Raw genomic sequence first — 25,364 nt, 5'->3', positions numbered from 1 at the left:
TTTTCCAGCGCCGTGTACCACATAAAATCGTTTCGAGGTCAGTAAACGCAACCAGAATTCATACATAAGGCACATGGGATTATAAGGGGCACTGTCAATTTTCAGAAAAATCAAAGGATTGATTTTAAGTGTGCCATATTTTCCAAAAAACATGGTAATAACGACGACCCACTACCATGCGCTACCAAAAACAGTGCTTTGTTGTGTATCTGACGGACGAAAGTTAAACCAGTGCCACACCACTGAAGTTGCAACATAGAACCAATTCTGGTTCATCCGTTTCATTCACCCTTCTCATTCTCTGTTGCCGGCATGCTTTTTCTGCCATTTGCGTATGAAAACAAAGGCACTGCGCATACGCGTTTTACCCATATTCTATCGCGATATTTCATTTTCTTATTGTTGCCCGACATTATACCGGTATTACCGTGAACGGTATGATATCTCTAGACCCAGCAGTCTTAGCTAATTATAGGCCAATCTCCAACCTTCCTTTCATATCAAAAATCCTTGAAAGAGTAGTTGTCAAACAGCTAACAGATCATCTGCAGAGGAATGGTTTATTTGAAGAGTTTCAGTGAGGTTTCAGAGCTCATCACAGCACAGAAACAGCTTTAGTGAAGGTTACAAATGATCTTTTTATGGCCTCTGACAGTGGACTCATCTCTGTGCTTGTCCTTCTTGACCTTAGTGCAGCATTCGATACTGTTGACCATAATATCCTATTAGAGCGATTAGAACATGCTGTAGGTATTACAGGTATTGCACTGCAGTGGTTTGTATCATATCTATCTAATAGACTCCAATTTGTGCATGTAAATGGAGAGTCCTCTTCACACACTGAGGTTAATTATGGAGTTCCACAGGGTTCAGTGCTAGGACCAATTCTGTTTACATTATACATGCTTCCCCTAGGCAGCATCATTAGAAGACATAGCATACATTTTCACTGCTATGCAGATGACACCCAGCTCTATCTGTCCATGAAGCCAGATAACACACACCAATTAGTTAAACTGCAGGAATGTCTTAAAGACATAAAGACCTGGATGGCCACTAACTTTCTGCTTCTTAACTCAGATAAAACTGAGGTCATTGTACTCGGTACTGAAAAGCTTAGAAATATGGTATCTAAGCAGATTCTTACTCTGGATGGCATTACCTTGGCCTCCAGTAACACTGTGAGGAACCTTGGAGTCATTTTTGACCAGGATATGTCCTTCAACGCACATATTAAACAAATATGTAAGACTGCGTTCTTCCATTTGCGCAACATCTCTAAAATTAGAAATATCCTGTCTCAGAGTGACGCTGAAAAACTAGTTCATGCATTTATTACTTCCAGGCTGGACTACTGCAATTCATTATTATCAGGATGTCCAAAAAACTCACTGAAAAGCCTTCAGCTAATCCAAAATGCTGCAGCAAGAGTACTGACAGGGACTAGAAAGAGAGAGCATATTTCTCCTGTTTTGGCTTCCCTTCATTGGCTTCCTGTTAAATCCAGAATTGAATTCAAAATCCTGCTCCTCACATACAAGGTCTTAAATAATCAGGCCCCATCTTATCTTAATGACCTTGTGGTACCATATCACCCTATTAGAGCACTTCGCTCTCGCTCTGCAGGCCTACTTGTTGTTCCTAGAGTATTTAAAAGTAGAACGGGAGGGAGAGCCTTCAGTTTTCAGGCCCCTCTTCTGTGGAACCAGCTTCCAGTTTGGATTCGGGAGACAGACACTATCTCTACTTTTAAGATTAGGCTTAAAACTTTCCTTTTTGCTAAAGCATATAGTTAGGGCTGGACCAGGTGACCCTGAATCCTCCCTTAGTTATGCTGCAATAGATGTAGGCTGCCGGGAGATACCCATGATGCATTGAGTTTTTCCTTTCCAGTCACCTTTCTCGCTCACTATCTATTAACAGACCTCTCTGTGCTGAATCATATCTGTTATTAACCTCTGTCTCTCTTCCACAGCATGTCTTTTATCCTGTCTTCCTTCTCTCACCCCAACCGGTCGCAGCAGATGGCCGCCCCTCCCTGAGCCTGGTTCTGCCGGAGGTTTCTTCCTGTTAAAAGGGAGTTTTTCCTTCCCACTGTCGCCAAAGTGCTTGCTCATAGGGGGTCATATGATTGTTGGGTTTTTCTCTGTATCTATGAAGCGCCTTGAGGCGACTTTTGTTGTGATTTGGCGCTATATAAATAAAATTGAATTGAATTGAATTGATATGGCCCAGCCCTACCGGACTCTGCAGTTTTTTCTGGTCCCCACTCAAACTGGACCATGTGTGAGATATTTGGCATGTTCTCCCAAAATTGCTGACTGTCTGAGTGGTGTCTACAACCAATTTGAGCTTTATTGATGATTGGAAAAGTTTCTCTGGAAAACCTGGTCTTAGGAACGATTACATCCATTTCACTTTGGATGTAGCAGCCTGCCCTCCCAAAAACAAAAACAAAAACAAAAACAAAAAAATAACAAATATCACATAACAAAAAAAAAAAGACTGTACAGAGTTGGGACCAGGAAGCAGAGTTGCAGAGTTACACACACCTCTCTGCAGCTTCTCTCCTCTTGTTACCACATTTAACAAACCATGTTATCAACTGCATCCCCATAGACACTATCTGCTCACAGGCCACCAAAAACAAACCAAACATCAGCAAAAAAATAAATGATTTAAACATAAAAAAAAAATCACAAAAAAGTAACAATATAGTATTCAAAACTGCAATGAAAAAAAAACTGTTGTGGATTAATAAACATCAGATATCTCTCTTCTAAGTCCATGTTAGTAAATTAATTAATAATTCATCAACATATTGATTTACTCTGCTTTACATAAACCTGGTTACAGCAGGATGATTATGTTAGTTTAAATGAATTAACACGCCTGACTAATTCTAACTGATAGCACAGGCTGGGGTGAGGGAGTGACAGCAATCTCCACCACTCCACCTTAACCATACATCCAGAGTTTTAATTAATTTTTAAAGTCTGACACTTAGCCTCGTGCATCCTGACTGGAAAACTCAAAAATCTGTTTTTAGTTGTTGTCTATCTATTGTCCGCCTGGTCCTCACTCAGAGTTCCTATCTGATTCTATCTGATTTCTATCCGTCTTTCTCCAGCTGATCTTCAGTAATTGAATTCCTACAACTCAAAGATGTCATGCCATTGCGACATATATCTTAATTTTAAATACGATCAACCTATATTTATTAATGGGCTATGTACCAAATGCCTTCAAGCTGGTAGTAACTCAACCATTACTTAAAAGGCCATCACTTTAACCAGCTAGGGGCCAATTTCCAACCTTCCTTTTAATCTCAAATCTTTAAGTAGTTGTGAAATGGCTAACTGATCATCTTTAGAGAAATCGTTTATTTAAAGAGTTTCACTCAGGTTTCAGAATTCATCACAGTACAAAAAAGCATTAGTAGGGGTTATAAATGATCTTCTCATGGCCTCTGGCAGTGGCATGTCTCTGTGCTTGTCCCACTGCTCAGTGCAGAATTCGATACTGTTGACCACAATATTTTGTTACAGAAATTAGAGCATGCCATAGAAATTAAAGGCTGCAGTGGTGTCAGTCATATGTAACAGGCTCAGAATTTTTCATTTAAATATATAGTCCTCTTCAAGCATTAAGTTTATTTCTGGAGTTACACAGGGTTCCATGCTAGGACCAATATAGTTTACATTATGCATACTTCCCTTAGGGAGTATCATTAGAAAGCATATACACACACTGCTGCTATGCAGATGATACCCAATTTTACCTTTCTTTCTTAGGTGCACCAGCACAAAAGTTAGGTGCACCCAAATTTTTCAACCACATCACTTAACAACGCAACTTTACATGTTCACTTTTTTTTAAATTGCTGTCCATACTGACAATATTAATTTGTAAATGATTAACTAACAGTCTTGTCAAAACAACGTTCTTTATTTGGAGCACATTTCTACAAGGAAGATAAGTTACCGTATTTTTTGGACCATAAGACACACATTTATTATTATTTATTATTATTATTATCATTTATTATTATTATGAACTTTAGTCAACTCATTCTTCTTGCTTCCTCCACTTCTATACCATTGATTCATTAATGTTGAATTCTCTCGCAGCTGCTCTATTCTCATGTTCTACTTAGTGACTGATAAGAGTTTGAAATCCGCTTTGTAAGCATGTCTCTTAACAGGTGCCATTTTTGGGGTGCACAATACACACAATATAGTAATATTATGTTGAAGCACAGTACGTATTAATCTACGATGCTCCTGACTACATTAGCCGTAATGCTCAAACAATTCATCAAGCGGTTCGGTTTCGTAGCTTACCAAAGTTGTACTTAAACATTTTGACAAATTTTTGAGCGCCGTGTACCACATAAAATCAGTTTGCGGTCAGTAAGCACAGTAGAATTCATACATAAGGCACACTTTTGAGGAAATGAAAGGATTTTAACTGTGCCTTATAGTCCGAAAAAATACTGAAGTAAAGTACTGAAAAAGTTCTTCTGCTAAAGTTTTTCACTGAGCTGAAATTGAAAGTAAAAATATCTCAAGATATACAAAATAAAAAGAAAGCCAAAATTAAAATTGCACTCGAATGTCTGGCCTGCTGCCTTATATGTGGTTTTTAGGTTATTTAAAGATAGAATGGAAGGCAGAGCCTTCAGTTTTTAGGCCCCTCTTCTCTGGAACCAGCTCCTAGTTTGGCCTCAGGTGACAGAAACTCTTTCTGCTTTGATGATTAGGCTTAAAACTTTACTTTTTGAAAAAGCTTGTAGTTATTAGATTACCCTAAACCCTCCCTTAGTTATACTGCAATAGGCCTAAACTACTGGGGACTTTCCACAATGCACTGAGCATTTCTTCTTAATTCACCTCTTTTCATTTGAACTGTTTTTATACACAACTTTGCATTTAATCATTAGTTTATACTATTCTCTGGCTCCCCTCCACTGTGTGTCTTTTGTCTGTCTCCCTCCCCTCACTTCCCCATCCATTTGTGGCAGATGGCTGTCCCTATCTGAGCCTAGTTCTATTGGAGTTTTTTTCATATGCAAAGGTTTTTCTTTCTGTTGCCAAGTGCTTGCTCATAGGGTTCAATTGAATGTTGGAGCTTCTGTATGTTCTGTTTTTTTGTAAGGTTAGTGAAAGATGCCCAACGGATTTACTTTAACAAATGGACCATCCCAGCCTTGCCGTATTGGTCTATTTGATTCACCTTTGCTTTTATTGTTTTATTTTCACTTGCTACACACGGGACAGACATGACTGGGGGAAAGAGAAGGGAGAAAGAAAGAGGGAAAGAAAAACAGCGGGGAAGAGGAACGGTGATAAAGGGCAAAAAACAAAAACCAACAAAACAAACAGACAAAAAATACATCACCTGGATCACCTGTTGAGAAAGAAAAAAGAGAAAACAAGCAGAAGAGAAAAAAAGAGCAATATAATAAACAACATCATCGCGATGATCTATGTGAATATAACAGTAAATACTAAATATTGAATATTATTGCAGCACGTAGGATTGACAGCGCACAGTGTGCTTTGAGGTAGAGGCCAAAAAGGGTGTAGTTTGTGTCTGTGAGCACCTGTGTGTACACCTGTGAGCATGAGAGCGCTTGTATTTAAAAGGTTCCTTCATGTAATGATCTGCTAGAGGGTGTGGGGGGCCATAACCCGTCCTCCAGGGCATGAAGCAGGTATGGAGGAGATCAAAGGCTCCAGACATCCAGAGGCCCTCAGAGCACAAGAGATCGAGGAAGATCAATGTAGGGGCAACCGTGCCACTCTCCTGGAAAGAGCTGAGGAGAGCCCCAGATGAGGAGTCACTCAGCAGCCGCGGAGCAGAAGCCAGGGGGGGTTGCAGTGACGGGCTCGTGAGCTCCGCCGGCAGCCAGCTGTGCCAGCGTGGCCGAACCCCAGGCCTAGAGGCCGAGGGCACCCCACCCCCGAAGGGGCCTGAGCGAGCCCCAGGCTCCAGGCCCCAACAAGCAGCCACCAAGGAGTGAGCCGGTGCGTACCTGGACGCCCATCCCTGGACACAAAGAACCACCAATGCACCGATGTCTGAGGGCGTCTGTCACTGGCAGGGGGAGTGGTGGGGGAAGATAGGCCTCTATACCTTGGAGGGCTTGAGATGTCCCTCAGCTTCTGTATGTTATTGTAGGATCTATCCCCCTACAATATAAAACTCCTTGAGGTAACACTTGTTGTGATTTGGCTCTATATAAATAAAAGCGAACTGAATTTAAAGTTGAGTTTCTTTTTATCGTGTATGATACCAAGTGTACTGCGTATCACACTATTTTAGTGTTCTTCACTAAAACAAAAAGAAATTAGCTAAATACCCACGTTAATTTATTTGTTCACATTTCAGATTTCTTTTCATTTTCTGGCTTATTTCTTGTCTCTTTAACACTCAAAATCAGTGACAAGAGTTAAGAAAGAATCTGTAGCTAATATCCTTCAACTGTGAAAACTAAACCATTTCATTGTGGGCTCTTCCTGTGCAACAAAACTACTTCCAAGAGAGCTTCAAACCATAAAGAACCAGAGCTAATATTCATTTCAAAGACACAACCCCTGGAAGAGCTACATCTGACAGATACTTTTGTTTAGTTTCCTGGGGATGTTGTGGTATTTTTAATATCAGATTCAAAAGCCCACAAAGAACCATACAAAAATTAGCATTGGTAACAACTGAACTAAACTTAATCATATACAGTGGCTTGCAAAAGTATTCAGCCCCCTTGAACTTTTCCACAATTTGTCACATTACAGCCACAAACATGAATCAATTTTATTGGAATTCCACGTGAAAGACCAAAATAAAGTGGTGTACACGTCAGAAGTGGAACGAAAATCATACATGATTCCAAACATTTTTTACAAATAAATAACTGAAAAGTGAGGTGTGCGTAATTATTCAGCCCCCTTTGGTCTGAGTGCAGTCAGTTGCCCATAGACGGCTGCTCTGTGACGGCCTCAGAGGTTGTCTAAGAGAATATTGGGAGCAACAACACCATGAAGTCCAAAGAACACACCAGACAGGTCAGGGATAAAGTTATTGAGAAATTTAAAGCAGGCTTAGGCTACAAAAAGATTTCCCAAGCCTTGAACATCCCACAGAGCACTGTTCAAGCGATCATTCAGAAATGGAAGGAGTATGGCACAACTGTAAGCCTACCAAGACAAGGCCGTCCACCTAAACTCACAGGACGAACAAGGAGAGCGCTGATCAAAAATGCAGCCAAGAGGCCCATGGTGACTCGAGCTGCAGAGATCTACAGCTCAGGTGGGGGAATCTGTCCATAGGACAACTATTAGTCGTGCACTGCACAAAGTTGGCCTTTATGGAAGAGTGGCAAGAAGAAAGCCATTGTTAACAGAAAACCATAAGAAGTCTTGTTTGCAGTTTGCCACAAGCCATGTGGGGGACACAGCAAACATGTGGATGAAGGTGCTCTGGTCAGATGAGACCAAAATGGAACTTTTTGGCCAAAATCCAAAAACGTTATGTGTGGCGGAAAACTAACACTGCGCATCACTCTGAACACACCATCCCCACTGTCAAATATGGTGGTGGCAGCATCATGCTCTGGGGGCTCTTCAGCAGGGACAGGGAAGCTGGTCAGAGTTGATGGGAAGATGGATGGAGTCAAATACAGGGCAATCTTGGAAGAAAACCTCTTGGAGTCTGCAAAAGACTTGAGACTGGGGCGGAGGTTCACCTTCCAGCAGGACAACAACCCTAAACATAAAGCCAGGGCAACAATGGAATGGTTTAAAACAAAACATATCCCTGTGTTAGAATGGCCCAGTCAAAGTCCAGATCTAAATCCAATCGAGAATCTGTGGCAAGATCTGAAAACTGCTGTTCACAAACGCTGTCCATCTAATCTGACTGAGCTGGAGCTGTTTTGCAAAGAAGAATGGGGAAGGATTTCAGTCTCTAGATTGCAGCAAAAGGTGGTTCTACAAAGTAAAGACTCAGGGGGCTGAATAATTACGCACACCTCACTTTTCAGTTATTTATTTGTAAAAAATGTTTGGAATCATGTATGATTTTCGTACCACTTCTCACGTGTACACCACTTTGTATTGGTCTTTCACGTGGAATTCCAATAAAATTGATTCATGTTTGTGGCTGTAATGTGACAAAATATGGAAATGTTTAAGGGGGCCGAATACTTTTGCAAGCCACTGTATATGTTAATAGGTTAGGTACTGACTTTGTATTAGGGTGGTCTCTCCAGGTGGGGAGGTGATAGTCACAGGAGGAATCTGGATGGAGGTTTGCCTAGTTCGTCTGACATTCCTCTGGTTATCTGAGTCTTCTATATGATCAGGAGGCCAGCTAGTGCCCCCAGAGCCTTGCTGGGGGGTGATAGCCAAGGACTCACCCTCTGAATCGCCAAACCTGTGCCAAAAGAAGAGATATAATCTTAGTTCCTCTACTGTGTACTGTGTAATGTTGTGACTTCTGCAGGAATTTTTCCTTGTTCTGGTTGAGACTCAAGGAAACTCTGGTTCACACATTATGCCTATAACTAGGCATTTTAAATTATGGGTGCTCCATGCCAACTGTGCAGAAATAAAATATAAATAGTAAGACAGCAGGAATGAATAATAAACAGGAGAAATATATAAAATTAAGAGGAATATATACAAACTAGTAGAATATATTTCAAACAAGAGAGACGTACATTGGAAAACAAAGTGCTTGGAAGTAGTGCAAAGAACTTGGTCTAACTAGAGTTTGTGTGTGGGTGGCTCGAGTGATGAGGGTTACTCAAACCATGGCTCAAATTGGTGAGGTGAGTTGTCAGAGGCAGAGTGTGAGCGGATAGTGTTTGTTATCACTCCGAATTGCCCAGGGAAGAAGCAGGTTGTGAGTCTGGAGGTGTAGGACCTGTGCCGACCAGAGGGCAGCGGGTTAAACAAATGGTCCTGTTTTTTTTGTTTTTGATACAGGAAGATCCGGTGATGGCCTCCAGGGTAGCAGAGGGAAGCCAATTTTTGGGGCAGTGTTAATTACCCTAATTTTTATTGTAGATAAGAAATGTTATAAATTTATTGTTGAACACTTATAGGTAACCTCCTTGGGCTCAAATTCCGAGCTCCAGCCTTTTTATAGTGTCACTGTCAGTGTCACTGTGTAGCTGAAATCAAATAGTGAACAGAACAACAGTATTACCATATATAACCATAGTTTTTACCTCTGACTATGGGTCTTCTCTCTGTTATTAGACTCTGTGGAGTGTCCCCTGGATCCGTGAATGCGATGCCTTCTTCTCTCTCCACTGGCACCACTGCCTCCTCTGGAATTCCTATCTCCATTCCTGTTAGACAAATGTCCATCTTTGTGGCGAGATCTTCGCTCTCCCCTCCCTCCACTACTCACTGTCCCGTTGCCACCTCGGGACTGCCGGTGTGAATGATGATGGTGGTGATCTCTCTCGCCTACGTTCCCCCAACCTCCACTGTCATCCACTGAACACTGATGGCGGTGGTTCCTGCCTCCCTCCCGGCTGTGGGACCTCTCACTCTTCCCCCATTTGTCCCGGCTGCTGTCATGGTTTTTGGAGCGGCTGTGATGGATGTGATGTCTCCCATCTTTAGTGCTATCACCATTATCATTGGTTTCCTGTTTTCGTTCTCTGTCTCGGTGGTAGTGGTGATGGCGGGGCTGGTGAGGCACAGAGGGAGGTGGGTCCGTGGCAGTGTCAGCCTTCTCTGACAAGCAAGTCTTCTTGTGGTGGTGCTGGCTGCTGCCACTGTGGGGCTCAACAACCAACGGCCGGTCAAGGTGAGTCTTCATGTCTGGCCGCATGTGTAGGACTGACGATATGTGCAGTCGCTCTTCTGAAGTTAGCTCACTGTACAGCGCCTCACAGCTTGCGTGGTTCTGTTTTCTCAGTTGGCTGGCTCTTTGTTCCCACACCGACATCGTCTTCACTGACCTCTGCTGCTCCTTACTAGAGAATGGAAAAAGAAGACAAATTATAACCACTGTAACATTAATTTTACAACCTAAAATAGTGTATATATTCTGAATCATCAACATCAACTTTTAAACCAATGCAATAGTCACAATAATCTGTAAGTTCAGCAAATGATAAAACCAATTCCAATGGACAGGTAGAGTATCCATTGTGACAAATTCAGTATGTATGCATTTTATAATTCATAGCACATAAAATTAGCTGTATACGCTATTCAGTGTTGGGAAGGTTACTTTTAAAATGTATTACACTACAGATTACAGAATACATGCACCAAAATGTATTTTATAAAGTATTCCGTTACGTTTCTCAATGAGAGTAAAGTGTTCTGAATACTTTGGATTACTTAATATATTGTCATGCTTTTTTACAACTACATGAATGTACTATTGCTGTGTGATTTTTTTACTATTACTGAAGGTTACTTGCCATACCAATACCAACTAGATTTTTAAATGTTAATATAAACCTATTCCGTGCGTATATAAAACAGGTCCGCGGCTCTGAACCGTAGTAAAGGGACCTCTGGCTAATACGTCAGGTTCATGTCGGGCTCGTAGCCGAAAACTAGCTTTACTTTGTTGTCTGGGTCAACTTTGCTAGCGAGAGATAGAGAGAGGCGCTGAAAAGCTGGAACTTATTGTTTTGGAAGAAAATACGAACACAGTGTACAGTTGAGTCTTAATTGCTTACTTACATCTGGGCTTGTCAGGCACTCTTTTTTTGGCTGCAGCGGTTTTTATTATATTTACATGCTTCCATCTCCCGTTTCTGCTCGGTGACAACTTGTACTTTCGATTCTCCTTTTTCTCCCTCCCTCGCTCACAGACACATAACGGGTATGACAGTCCATTCTCCCTGCAGCACGGACTACACTGCCCATGACGCTACACATTCTTTAGGGCTATGCGTCAAACACTCTGCCTATTGCCTTCGTATTACATAATTTTTTGAATAATAATTTTTACAAATATTTCTTCACGTCATTTATGTGGGCCACAAGTAGAGGTGACATGATTGAGACACACAGTCTCTTAATGAGTGTTTTGCTTGGGTCCAAAAATAGAGAGGACATGGCCTAAAATATGAAACAGGAAAAAAACGCCCTGTAATCTATTTATTTCAACAAAGTAACTGTCGTGGGTTTAGGAGTAAATCTTTGGATGAAAGGAAAGCTTATCTTAAAGAGAATAATATTTGCTTTAAGTGCTGCACTTCATTCACTCATCTAGCGAAAGACTGCCACAAAAATGTTCAGTGCAGAGAGTGCAAGAGTGAGAACCACCCTACTGCGCTACACCCAGGGCCGGCCCCCTGGATATCAGAGACTCCTGTAACCACAAGAGAGCAAGGCGGGGAGCAAGGAGAAGAAGCTCCTCAAGCTGTCACAGCAAAATGCACAGACATTTGTGGGACTACCGTCAGAGCAAAGTCGTGCTCCAAAATCTGTCTTGTCAGAGTTTATCCAGCTGGCCACAGGGAGAAAGCTGTTAAGGCGTACATTGTTCTCGACGAGCAGAGCAATAAGTCCTTGGCAAGAACAGAGTTTTTTGAGCTCTTTGGAGTTACAGAGGGCACGGCAGCATACACCTTGAAGACCTGCTCAGGAGTTATTGAAACAACAGGGCACCGAGCCAACAATTTCATCATGGAGTCATTAGATGGCAAGACAATTCCCCACCTTAATCGAATGTGACATGCTCCCTGATGATAAGTCTGAAATCCCCACACCTGAGATCGTCAGACATTATCCACATTTCAAGCGGGTTGTGGATAAAATTCCGGCTATAGATCCATCAGCAAGCATCCTGATCTTGCTCGGTCGAGATGTACCACAGGCACACAAGAGTGATACAATGGGCCCCACGATGCCCCCTACGCCCAGCATCTCGACTTGGAATAGGTGATTGTGGGAAAGGTTTGTCTCAGAAAAGCCCACAAACAAGAGTTTGTAAACGTCTATCAGTGCAACGTGCTGAGTAACGGTCGTACATCTCTGTTCGACCCTTGCACTAACAGTCTACTTATCAAAGAGAAGCTTGACACTCCAGAGCAGCATCGTCAGTTTCCAGGAGCTAACGCATCCGAAATCCTATTTGATGGGAAAGACAGTCTTGGTAAAGGGGTCTTCCTGCAAACGCCACACGACAACAAGCCTGCTACGTCTGTGGAAGACAAAGTCTTTCTGGAAATATTGGACAACGAGGTCTTCATGGATGACTTGAATAGTTGGGTGGCACCACTACCCTTCAGGTAACCAAGGTGCCAACTCCCTAACATCCGAGCCCAAGCAGTCAAGAGTCTTTTGACATTATGGCACATGCTGGAGAAGAAGCCAGACATGAAAGAACACATGATTGCCTTCATGCAGAAGATCTTTGAGGCAGGTCATGCTGAACCAGTACCACCACCCACTGGTGAACAAGAGTGCTGGTATTTGCCAATCTTCGGAGTGTATCATCCGCGCAAACCAGGTCAAGTACGGGCAGTGCTCAACTCCAGCACTAAGCATGATGGCGTCTCACTGAATGACATCCTGCTGAGTGGCCCTGACTTGAATAATTCACTTTTAGGAGTCCTCATCCGCTTCCACAAGGAACCTGTAGCAGTGGCAGCAGACATAGAACAGATGTTCTATTGCTTCAAAGTCCACCATGATCACCAAGACTTCTTACATTTCCTCTGGTTCGAGGACAATGACCCCACCAAGCGTATCACGGGATGACCGTGCACGTATTAGAGATGGCACGATACCACTTTTTTATGTCCGATACCGATACCGATATCATAAATTTGGATATCTGCCGATACCGATATGAATCCGATATAGTGTGTTTTTTAATCAGTAAAACTGTTTTTTTAATATCTTGCTGCTTTTTGTATAAGTTCATACTCAAGTTAAAAAACATCAACAACACTAAAGCTATTCTGTTATACCTGTATGTAAAAAAAAAACCCACACTGCACCCAAAATATTTCATAGATCAGCAACACTGATCAATCTAATAAAGTTAAACCTACCCCATCCTCCCTATTCTGGTATTTTAAAGAGTACTTAGCAGAAATATTAAGCAACCTAACTAATAGGGTTGCAAACTCCCAGCAAAAGCAAATAGGGAACCACCCTCTTCCTCATGATGCTTAATGTAATCAACTTTAATTTGATGCAGGGTGAAAAAAAATCACAGAAATAAATTATTTTTCAAGAATAATTAAATAGATTCAACATCTTTCTTCAACAGAATTGCAGACTGCACAGATGGTACCTTCCCAAAGGAAAAAGTACTACTACTAAAAAGTACTAGGGTATATTAGACTTAACAGTTACTATATACAGTAATGGACTTCTATACATTTTACATCAGATTAAAACTTTGGGTGTAAGATTCAGATAATTATTAAGTAATTAAAAGCTAGATATTTTAAATGAGAATAAGAAAGAAAAGTATGTCTTTGTGCCCCCTTTTGCCTGTTCATGCCCTATCGGCCCCCCTGGCTAAACCTTGCTAGATCCGCCCCTGCACAGTTACCAGCCGTCAGCTGCATAGAAAAAGATCCTGGTCTAGAAAGTAATATTAAATAAATTCTAACAACAGCTTATCAAGCTTAATAGTGCTGCTGTTGTTCAGCCGCTGGTTTCCTCTTTCTGGTGAGAAGTGGGCCAAAAACAAAGAAGAGAGACGGACTCGCGACAGAAAAGCCGATCAGCTGATCATTAAGCAGTTTCACGATTGAAGTAGCAGCAGGAGAGAGAGAGAAGAGGCAGTTGCTCTATATATATAGGTTGTTAAGCTTAACGCGGGAATGCTTTACAAACATTCAGAGATGAACTTACACACTTGCTTTACTTCTCTCTGAGATAACTTCCTCCGAGATGAAATGTTTGCTAGCAGGCTACAAATACACACAGCCGCTCTATCATGTGACCACACTGCTCCGGCTTGCCATGTCGCCAAGTTTTGTGAGGTGCTTTTTTGATATTTAATGGATCGGATTACATTTTTTATTTCTCTCCGATATCCGATCCAGTAATTTAGGTCAGTATCGGACCGATACCGATACGTAATATCGGATCGGTCCATCTCTAGCACGTATTCGGCAACAGCCCCTCTCCCGCTGTTGGCATATACGGCTTGAGAAGAGCAGCTCTGCAAGGACAGGAAGACCACAGTGCAGAGGCAAAACAGTTTGTTCTAAAGAACTTCTACGTGGACAGTGGTCTTGCTTCCTTCCCCACCGATGACAACGCCATCCGAGTCCTGAAGGAAACCAAGGAGATGTTGGCTGATTCCAACATACGGCTATATAAAATAGCCTCCAACCACGACGTAGTAGTGGAGGCGTTTCCACCTGAGGAACGTGCTAAAGAGCTGAAAGACCTAGAGCTAGGTGTGGATCCGTTGCCTATGCAGAGAAGCTTAGGTCTCAACTGGCACCTTCAAACCGACAGCTTTACCTTTCTTGTCTCCCAGGAGGAGAAGCCCTTTACCCGTAGAGGTATTTCCTCCACAGTTAACAGCATATTCGACCCGTTGGGGTTTGCAGCTCCTAGGGCAAGGCTATAGTCAGAGAGCTATGCACTGAGCATTGCGATTGGGACACCCCAATACCTGCTGAAAAAGTGGCACAGTGGATGTCTTGGAGAGACTCACTTAAGGCACTCGAGCAAGAGGAAGTCTGGAAAAACAAAAATGTCCAACTTACCTGCTGATTGGTTGACCCAATCTCTTCCTTTCACCCAAGTTGGTTTGGGAAAAAATGATAGGGATGACTCGCCGCATTTTGGATAGTATGTTGCTCAAGATGCATTCCCCTAGTCTTTCACACAAAGTGCTCACCACGCTGATGGCAGAGGTCGCAGCCATCATGAAGGCCCGGCCAAATAGTCCCTGTATCTTCCAATCCAGACATCCCAACCATACTCACCCCTGCTATGCTTTTAACACAAAAGGTGGACTCTGTGTCTGCTCCTTTGGAAGACATTGACCTCAAGGATCTCTACCAAAGTCAGTGGAAGCAAGTTCAAAGCCTTGTGGATTCCTTCTGGAAAAGATGGCGTCAAGAGTTCCTGATGACACTCCAGCCGAGAAGGAAATGGCAAGCAGAACAAGCCAGCCTGCAAGTTGGAGATGTTGTGCTCCTAAAGGACAAAGAGGTTAAACGAAATCAATGGACCACAGGACTTGCGGTAAATACCTTTCCGGGTCAAGACAGCAGGTTCCGGAAAGTGGAGGGGAGAGTTGTTCAAGGAGGCACCCCCAGGGTGTATTCAAGACCCACCACTGAAGTTGTGTTGTTACTAAGAGGGACATAGTGGTATAGTACTCTATACCAGGCAGGGAGTGTGCTGCCCCTTTAAGGCAGGCATGATAATTTGGGTGTGTGCTTTTTGTACCAGCCGACTTGCCGTAGTACCTCACCAGGTAAAAACAGTCCTTTAGCCAAACTTTCTTGCTGAGCCTGAGAGAGCACATGCCTGTAAGTAGTTGCTATCTGTTTTGTAAGCTTTCCAGCGTTAGTTTTGTGCAGCAGTTTAGAGTTTTGTGTGAGAAACTTTCTTTTGTGAGGAACAACGATGCTAACACGTTAGCCCGTCTATGGGATTTCCTATGTAATGTTAGCATTAAGCTAATAGCTAAATGCGTGGGCCTAATAAACAGTGAAGGGGTCTAGATATGCTCGTGTTTATGTGTTATATACATTGTAATTCATGGCTTAATGTTTGATGTTGTAAAGAAAATGCAATTACAGCAGAAATGTAATATTTTATTATTGTTTCCATACCAGTTTTACAGTGCTTCTACAGTAAACATCTAAAACTTATCCGTTGACTCCTGGATGTTTATTGTGGACCTGTTAGCTATCTGCCAAGCTAGAAACCAGCTTCACACCCTAGTGAGGGCAGAATAGTAACTATATTCTGAATATCACCATTTAAAACAGTAACTGTAACGGCATATAGTTACTCATATTTTGTATTTTAAATACGTAACGCCGGTACATGTATTTCGTTACTCCCCAACACTGACTCTAGTTTACATCATGGCACACAGAGTACCTACATGCAAAATAATTTACTGTATGACCAAGGTGCAATGGAGCTTTCAACAACAAGCTAAATTTATCACAGTATACTGTGGAGACAGCTCATTCATGAATATGCCTCAACAGGCCAAGCATGGCTACATTACCATGCTTTGACATCCTATGATTTTTTGTCAATTTGTGTTTAATACGCGACTTTGAAATGGCTGGAAGCATACACTGTTCAAAGTGTATGACCTATACTGAACCATTTAGATTTTAATAATGGGAAATTATATATTTCAGTGTCATTAATGTCTGGAAGCCAATCTGATCACAGCACAGTTAAGGGGAAACTTTATCCCAGGTTTTTAATATGCCATCGTCCTGCAAGTGTATTCCTTGTGCTCAACACATTGCACTACACTCCTGTTAAGAGGTGGATGGAAAACATGGAACTGGACTTGTTGGATGAACAGAAAGCCTGCAACATAGTATGCATGATGAGAATGCAGGTCAGCTGTTTTACTTAAGTATTCTTGCTTTCAGAATGTCAATGATGACACTATGATCATGTATGCATGTAACTGGCACTGTCATCCACCTTGTTCACAGACAACTGGGTTTTTACCTCAGGTAGTGATGGACTGGGGTGCAGACATAACTCCTACAAACACATAAAGGGAGCAACATTGAAATACACAGAGGGAGAGAAGGAATTTCAAATGGACAGAAAAGGCAAAAGCACAGAGAAGGCAAATTAGCTTTAGGGAAACTCATAGGAGGAGGAACATGTAGATCAAAGACACTAAATTGTACAAGGAGAATGTTTTTCCTGAAAGTGAGCAAGCGAACAAGTGAGCAATTTAGGTGTTCAGAGAGTGCACAAAAAAACTTGGAAGAATTAGACGTCATCAACATTTGGGCCATATATACTTTCAATACATAGCTTTTTGTTCGACCATAATGCTATAGTATAGATAATATAATGATTAGAAATCTACCCTCTGGTCCTATAACTGTGTTGAGTACTGTGAAATAATATTTTATTTTGTTAAAATTGCTACTCCCCTTTGTCTAGAGCAGGGGTAGGCAACCTTTCTGATGGCGAGTGCCATTTAAAATTTCCTCAGAGGTCAGTGTGCCATATGATTGCATTAGCAATAAATTTAATAACACTCTATATTAACAGTTACACACTATATAGAACCACTTTATAGAATTATATTTGTTCACAGATGTTTGCAGCTATCAGCAAATAGTTATCAGCTATTTTGAAACAAAAAAAGACACTTTTTATCCATAACAATACAATACAATACAATTTTATTTATATAGCACATTTAAAAACCCGAAGGCACACCAAAGTGCTTCACAGTAATATGGAGAGTCAACATAAGTCAATAACAGGGTACAAATCGGGCACTAGCACAGACAGGATAGAGGCACTAACAGACCAGGAGAGTTAGATAAATACAAAATCTGCTAAGAAGACAAAAACAGCAGTAAAATTAATAAAAAATAATAAATTTAATAAAAGATTTAAAAGTTTAAAATTTAAAAGATTTAAAAGGTCAGGAACTGGTTAGGAAAGCAAAGTCAAATAAATATGCTTTTAATCTTGATTTAAAGGATTGGATAGAGTCCAAGGCTCGAATAGAAGCAGGGAGGCTATTCCAAAGGTTGGGTACAGCTGAAGCAAAGGCACGATCGCCTCTGGTCTTCAGTCTAAACTTAGGTTGGGCCAGGAGTAATTGACCTGATGATCTTAATGCACGACAAGGAGTGTACAAATTGAAGAGGTCAGTGAGGTAGCTCGGCGCAATGTTATTCAGGATTTTAAAAGTGAGTAGCAAGATTTTAAACTCAATGCGATATTTGATTGGCAACCAGTGTAGATCAACAAGAGCCGGAGTAATAGGGTCAAATTTTCTAGTTCCAGTAAGAAGGCGAGCCGCAGCAGCAGAGAAGGTTTGGAGACCACAGTAGAGAGAATTACAATAATCTAACCCGGAGGTCACAAAAGCGTGGATAAGTTTTTCCAGGTCCCTGTGTGGTATATAATGCTTAGCTTTAGAAATCTGGCGCAGTTGAAAAAAAAAACAGATTTAACTACAGATGATACTTGCTTATCGAGCTTAAAGGAGCTATCCAAATAGACACCCAGGTTACGCATAGAATCAGAGAGAGAGTTAGCTAGGGGCCCCAGCAGGGCAACAAGCTGGTCTCGAGGAATATGGCTGTCGAACACCATAACTTCAGTTTTTTTCTCATTTAAAATGAGAGAATTTTCTGACAGCCAATCTTTAACCTCTCTCAGGCAATTGTACAGGGAGTTCAGTGATGCTGACAAATCATCAGTCAGTTGACAATAGATTTGAATGTCATCAGCGTAAAAGTGATAAGAAATATTGTATTTTTCAAATATGGAGCCCAAGGGTAGCATATACAAAGGGCCCAATACAGACCCCTGGGGCACACCACAGCAGAGAGGGGCAACAGAGGAAGAGTATCCTCCCATCACAACAGAGAAGGATCTATCTGTGAGGTAAGAATTAAACCAGTTAAGGGCAGAACCCTTGATGCCTACAACATGCTCTAGCCTCCTCAAGAGTATATTATGATCAACCATGCCAAAGGCTGAAGACAGATCCAATAAAACTAAAATGGTAGGGCGACCAGAGTCAGCAAATACAAGAAGATCATTATAGACTCTTAGCAGTGCCGTTTCAGTGCTATGGTGTGGCTTAAAGCCAGACGGGTATTTGTCAGTGATATGATTTGCAACTAAGTAAGCCTGTATTTGGAGAAAGACGGCTTTGTCTAAAATTCTTGATAAAAACGGAAGCTTCGAGATTGGCCTATAATTGGCAGGGTCTTTCTGATCGAAATTACTTTTTTTAAGAACGGGGTGCACTGCCACATGTTTAAAGGCAGTCGGGACACAGCCCACAAACAATGATAAATTCATTAAGAATAAGATGCAAGGCCCAATTTCCTCAAAACTTTCCTTGATAATTCGGGATGGAAGGATATCGTGCACAGAATTTGAGTTTCTCAGTTGTTCAATTATTACCTTAAGAGTGAGGAGTGATAACAGCTCAAAGTGAGAAAAGGTGGACATGCATCCTAAAGCACAAGAGAGTGAGAGTGTGAAGCCTTCAGTAATAAAACTTTTCCACTAAAATGATTAAGAAATTGCTCACAGAGAGCCTGAGGCTACATTCACACGTACCCGGGTATTTTTGAAAACGCAGATTTTTCTATGCGTTTGCACCTTTCGGCCACACGTAAACGGCATTTTTGGTCACTGAAAACAGAGATTTTTAAAAACTCCGTCCAGGGTGGACATTTTTGAAAACTCAGTTTTTGCATTTACGTGTGGACAAGAAAAACTCAGAAAACGCAGTGTCAAAGGTGTGCGCATTTTTTGACGTCACACTGTGCGCCACGTTATTGTTTTGGTGAAATGAATTTCTACAATACTGTTACTGTTACTTGTACTCTCTGCAGTGTTTAAATGCTTACATATACACACACAGTTACTGTCCCTCCACACATACGACTTGGTTCTGCTTCTATGCCCCAGCTTTGTTCACTTTTTCCCACCGAGGCTTCTAGACTTCTGATTGGCCAACATTTCTGCACGGTTAGGAATATATTGCCACCTGTTGCTTTGGCATGTTCCTAGCAGTGTTTTCCTTCATTTCTGCCTTTACGTGCGGACGGAATTATTTAAAAAAAAAAAAAAACGGAAAATCTCTGTTTTCAAAAATACCGTTAACTCAGCCAGTTAATGCGAGACAAATCTAGCTGCTCATTAAAGATTTCTGGTTTGACCAGAAAATAAAACATTGGTCCATACACCTGAAAGTCCCAAAAATGCATTGTGTCTCAAGTCTACGGATGTATCCATGTATTTCCATGGTGCTGATGCTGCGCTGAGCGGACAGCTCCTCAAGCTTTTGAAGTGTCGGAATGTGGAAAGCTAACAACGCCCCTCTTACCAGTAGGCTAAGTTATTTTTAGCCAATTACAAGTTGAATCTGGTACTTGGGGTTGTTAGTTAAGATACCGTCATTAAGAAGAGGCACAACTATTGTGTCTATGCAAGCTGATTTGCGATGTGCACCGCTGGCGCGGCAATTTATTTTTTGATGCACCTTCTCAGATTAATTCACTGCGTGTCGTGCCCAGGGCTGAACTGGGACAAAAAAACAGCCCGGGCATTTTGACTACAGACCGGCCCACCAGGTATTAAAGCCATAGGGCCTTTGAATGAAAACAAACACGATTGTGACAGTGATGTACACTGTCTTGTTGGTATATGTATGATTTCTATACATTTTACATCAGCTAAAAACTTTAAACTGTAAACTTAAAAAGTTTACCATAAGGCAGCAAAGAAAGTTTACTTGCTTTCAGGTTTTATTCAAATGTTAGTCTTTTCATTTGTTTCCCCACTTTTTTCCTGTTTCAAAATCAAACACCAGTTTGTGAGAAGATTATCTTCTTTTTTTAATAGGCAGATAAAGTTTTACATTGGCATTGGCTAATTTGTCAATTGTTTGTTACAAATGTTTGTATTTTAATATTCAAAAATGTTTTTGCCCAAAACATATGTGCACTATATGTCAGTAAAAATACTATGCAAATATTGCTGTCCTTGAATGCTGAGTAAACACTGACAAAGAACTGATTGTATCTCTTGTACTTTATCAACGCTGTATCTAAAAACTTTGCACCGTAGTGGTTAAAATCTCATTCTAATAAGAGTTAAAAGCGCATTCGGTTATTAGGTTTATAGGGTTATTGAATTATGGTTAACGGTTGGTAGAATTTTTTTTAAACATTATCTGCCAATTACATCTGTCACCCATCTCCAAATCTGTGCCCCTACCTGGCCCCCCCCAACAAAATTTTCTAGACTCTCCACTGGGAATGGGTAATGAACATACTTGTGTCTTTCAGCTGTTCAGAATAACAGTATCTGCATTCTAAGTTCTGTCTAAGTTAATATAAGGCCAGGATAACAGGTCCTCTTGATTGCTGACAAAACGTTGATAGTAGAGGTACAAAAAGTACAAAAATGCCCTCAAAGACAGAAAGTAAAAAGTAGCAGTTTGAAGGACAATACCAGCTGTTCTTTTGCAAAGTTAACTTATATAGCATGATCAAACATGGGGACACAAACTTTTTTTTGGCTTTGCCTCCACACCTAAACAGAAAAAAATAATACTATAGTCAATGGTTAAAGGAGGTGGGGAACCCTAAGATCAGTCCATGAATACCACAGCCACTGGGCACCAGTCCATCCAAGTACTTTACCATAAATTCACCACAGCAAGGCAACCTAACCTGTTTATCCTACACTAAACTGCGGGGGATTTTCATGCAACTTTTGAATGACAAAGTTGGTATACTTAAGTTTGTTTTGCAGAACATTTCAATACGAAAAAATAAAAAAAGGTAACAACCTTCACATTATATATAGATCAAATATCTGATTTAACAAGTAAGGATATTACATGTGCTTTAAATTTCCACTTCACTGAATAGCACTGAGCAGTCCTTAACTTTAAATATGACCTACTGTCCTGACCTTCCTCTCCTGCCCTGTCTTTCTTACAACTTTCTCCATCTTTGAGTGGCAATATCTTGCACCCTCCCTGGGAAATACAACAGCTGTAGCTTCAGCAAGTATCTTCAAAATGTTTTAATTTAAATTACCCACCACCTAAAAATGTTATTCCCTTTGTACTCTCTACCTAAATGCCGAAGAAATGCAACCACAACTTATGGAGATCTGCACGAAAAACAGCTGAAAAGTGATTTTTTTGTTGTTGTTTTTATGTGTTTTTGTATGTCTAATATGTTTGCTTATATTGGTGAACGGGCTGTAGTCGACTGGATTTATGAAGGGGTTACATATAAAATAAAGAAACTATTTGCTTTGCAAGCATCATAATGACTCTGACTCATTGTGGATTATTGTGCCTGCATTCAAATCAATCCAATCCAGAAAACAAATGTGTGAAGCCTGTACTAACACTGCATTATTTTGGTCAGTCTTCTCCTTTATCCACTGTGATCAGTTTTGAATTTCTAATTTGCACTGCTCTTGGTAGAATGCTGGTCATTACTGAAATAAACTTGTTACAACTTTGTTTAAAAGTCTGAACTTTGCGTACCCATCATCAGTGTACCTGACATGGGTAACTTGCACATCTGTAGAGGTACTATTAATAACATATTCAGGTGCTGGAGCAACACAAGCAAACATCTATAAAATGTCTTTTTGTGAAGAACTCCCTTCATTTAGCAAGACAAAACACAAATAACTTTGTATTACAATAATTCAGGTGCTTAAATATCTCGACTGCAATCACCCACTTAAATCTTGCAGAATTATATTCACAACAAAAACAACAAAAAACCACTACATGATAATTCGATATTTTAAAAGTTGTGATTAAAAGCTATCATTGTTCATACGTGTCATTTATTATCTTTCTACTATTTAAATTCAATAACTAAATATCAGGTTTAAATTATTTCTAAACCACTGTACCTTTACATTTTACACTATGCCCCAACATACACTGAACAATAAAATAACCAGCTTGGAAAATGAGTCAAACCTGCAGTTATACATCCACATACATGGTTTAAGCAGTTATAAGCAGGAAATCTAAACTGTACAGAAGAGGTAGGGCAGACACTGAAAAGAAATCAGCAAAAGGTGATGATAATAAAGAGTTAAGAGCTGACAGTCACTCACGACACTTGTCGATTACAAGTAAAATCAGTAAAAAATACACACGTAATTTTACTGACACATACAACTCTGTCACAAGGTATGAGTGATAAGAGCCCCCATGTCATTTTAGGCACAAAGGCAGAATGACAAAAAGGTTTACCTGATAAGAGTACAGTGTTTAACGTCAACAGGAGAGGGATGTGGGGACGTTAATGACAGAACTTCAAAGTTGTAAAAATAACTCACAGTGAGCTAATGCTGCAGATGGACGAGCTGCTAGAGTGCACGTTACTTCAACTGCATGTTAGAAAACTGCACATGCACAAAAAAAAAAAAGGGGGAACATGGGGAAAACATATAGCATGAAGTCAGAGAAACAGCCAGACAACATTCAATTATTATCTGTCTACTCTGTCTATTAGTATCCTATCAAATGAGAATGAAATGAGGACCAATGAGGATCCAAAACAAAATTGACACTTAACCAGAAAAAAAATGGGCCAACAGGCACATGTTAACTGAGATAATAAAACATAAGCATTTCAGTGTAACTAGTGATGTGAAAAGAAGACATTCATCAGGTCAAGTTGCTGTGTATAACAGAATAAATACATGGGCAGAGCATTTTGGCATCAGCTCTAGGATCACACATTTATAATGTGCCCTGCCTATATCCATGAGACCTCATGAATATACGCAGCAAACTTTTACTCTGCCTGTTGCATCCTGTGTTTTAGGTTCTCTTTTCTGAGATGTTGCAGAAATAAGACAATCTTGAGATTTTGTCTTGATGCATGCTCAATCATCCAGGTAAGCAAATCTCCAAAAGTTGATTTTGTTCATCTGGACGTAGCATTTTCAGCGGGAGAAACGTTTCTGCATTCGCCATCTTACAATGTTGTGATTGCAACCATTCCCCAACTCTCTGTGAATTGATCAGTGGTTGTTGATCAATGGTTATGAGAATTTGCATAGTAATGATGAAGGAACTGACCTCCCAGCCCATTGTTCCTTCAGTGGGCTGGTTTCAGTCATTATGCAAATGTCTTGTTTATAAGGTTAGAGAAACCTGCAGTCAGCTGAGACTGAAGAAGTCACTTCGATGAATGACGAAATGTTTCTCCCACTGAAAACGCTACGTCCACATGAACAGAATCAACTTTTGGAGACAACCTTGAGATTCAAATTCTCAAGCCAGAGGTCCACTGACACTAACAGAGTCTAACCCTTAGAGGATGTTTGGCAAAATTATACTTTATTCAGATGAGTGGTTTTCTTGATCATCTTGACATTTCCTAACTACATATAGGATAATGTGCAAAAAAGGAAGGGGAATCAATTAGGTTTTAATTAACGTTCTACAATCCCCTATCCTGGTTGTTATTTACATGACAGTTTAAGAAACTGGTGCAATTGTTGGTTATTTAAGTGCATGTTAATATATCTAATTAAAGAACATTCTGACTGACTGCCATGGTGCCTCCATCCTACTTGGCTGTCTACTCCAGGTTTTGTTCTCTGTCTGTTTTTCTCTTAGTATTTAATGTTTCTCCTTCTTGTTTCTCTGTGCTTGTTTTTTATGTTTATATTTGTTGGTGAGATTCATCACATCTTGCTGAGGCTAAGGCTCTGTTTTTATTGGACCTGCCAATCATCTCTGACAGAACAATACAACCACAAAAATGGACTGAGCAGACCCTTGTGAGCTGTGCTTTCACTTCAAAGGAAGTGGACTGGCATGAGCAAATGCTCCGCCACATTATTGGCGAACCATGATCGCTGAAGATATCGCAGAGGTAAAAGGTAGTAAAAAGGTGTGGTTAATCCACCATTTTCAGCCTCTATCCCCTCACCTCCTCAGATCAGTAAACTGACTGTCTCTCCACTCCTGAGGTGTTCACGGGTGAGTTTAGCAAATGTGCTGGATTTCTTACACATAGAGTTCGCTAGTATTCAAACGAAAAAGGGCATATGAGTCAGATTGTTCCAAGATTGCTTTTTTGTGGAGATATTTTAAGACCAGGTGCTAAAATGGGCACAGGCTGTGCTAAAAGCAAGCCCCATTCTTTCTTTTGAAGATTTCATTCCTAAATTTCGGAATGTAACTTGAGTCTAAACCCGATGTTGGCTGCTCATCAAGGAAATTTAAGTGTGCCCGACTTCTCAACAGACTTTTCGATGTTGACTAAAGAAGTGGGCTGATAGTAGAAGGCCCTCCATGGAGCACAGTTTAAATGATTATTTGAAACATGAACTAGCTGCCAAACAACTGTCTTTCTTGTTGGATTTACTCATTGCAATGTGTAAAAATTGATGACCATGTCCGCAAACACAGGTGAAAATTTAACTTTCCCAGAATGCTCCTGGCTCTTATTCTCCCCTGCAGTAACAATGTCCCAATAATGTCCCTCTGTAAAGTATTTTAAGTCATGGCCCTTGATGGAAAAGGACCTCCCTGTCCCTGATATCACACAAGACTCAGACTGTCTCACTCACTCTCTCTGGCAACCACACTGAAGATGTGAGCTTCTTTGTGTTTGAAGCCCTTCTTACTCCTCT

General features: G+C 40.8%; 1 protein-coding gene across 1 annotated transcript in view; it reads right to left on the bottom strand.

Moving 5' to 3' along the window:
• The window catches only part of LOC146507178 (putative voltage-dependent N-type calcium channel subunit alpha-1B), a 285,564-nt gene that overhangs the window by 148,214 nt on the left and 111,986 nt on the right, over positions 1–25,364 (bottom strand). The window contains 3 exon segments of the mRNA XM_085180590.1: positions 8,249–8,436; positions 9,236–9,994; positions 16,677–16,712. Coding sequence (XP_085036716.1) covers positions 8,249–8,436; positions 9,236–9,994; positions 16,677–16,712 — 983 coding nt within the window.

This window comes from Neolamprologus multifasciatus, chromosome 12 (assembly GCF_963576455.1).
Source record: "Neolamprologus multifasciatus chromosome 12, fNeoMul1.2, whole genome shotgun sequence".
Lineage (NCBI taxonomy): Eukaryota > Metazoa > Chordata > Actinopteri > Cichliformes > Cichlidae > Neolamprologus > Neolamprologus multifasciatus.
The sequence above is the reverse complement of the archived record's forward strand: the minus strand, read 5'-3'. Positions and strand labels throughout refer to the sequence as shown.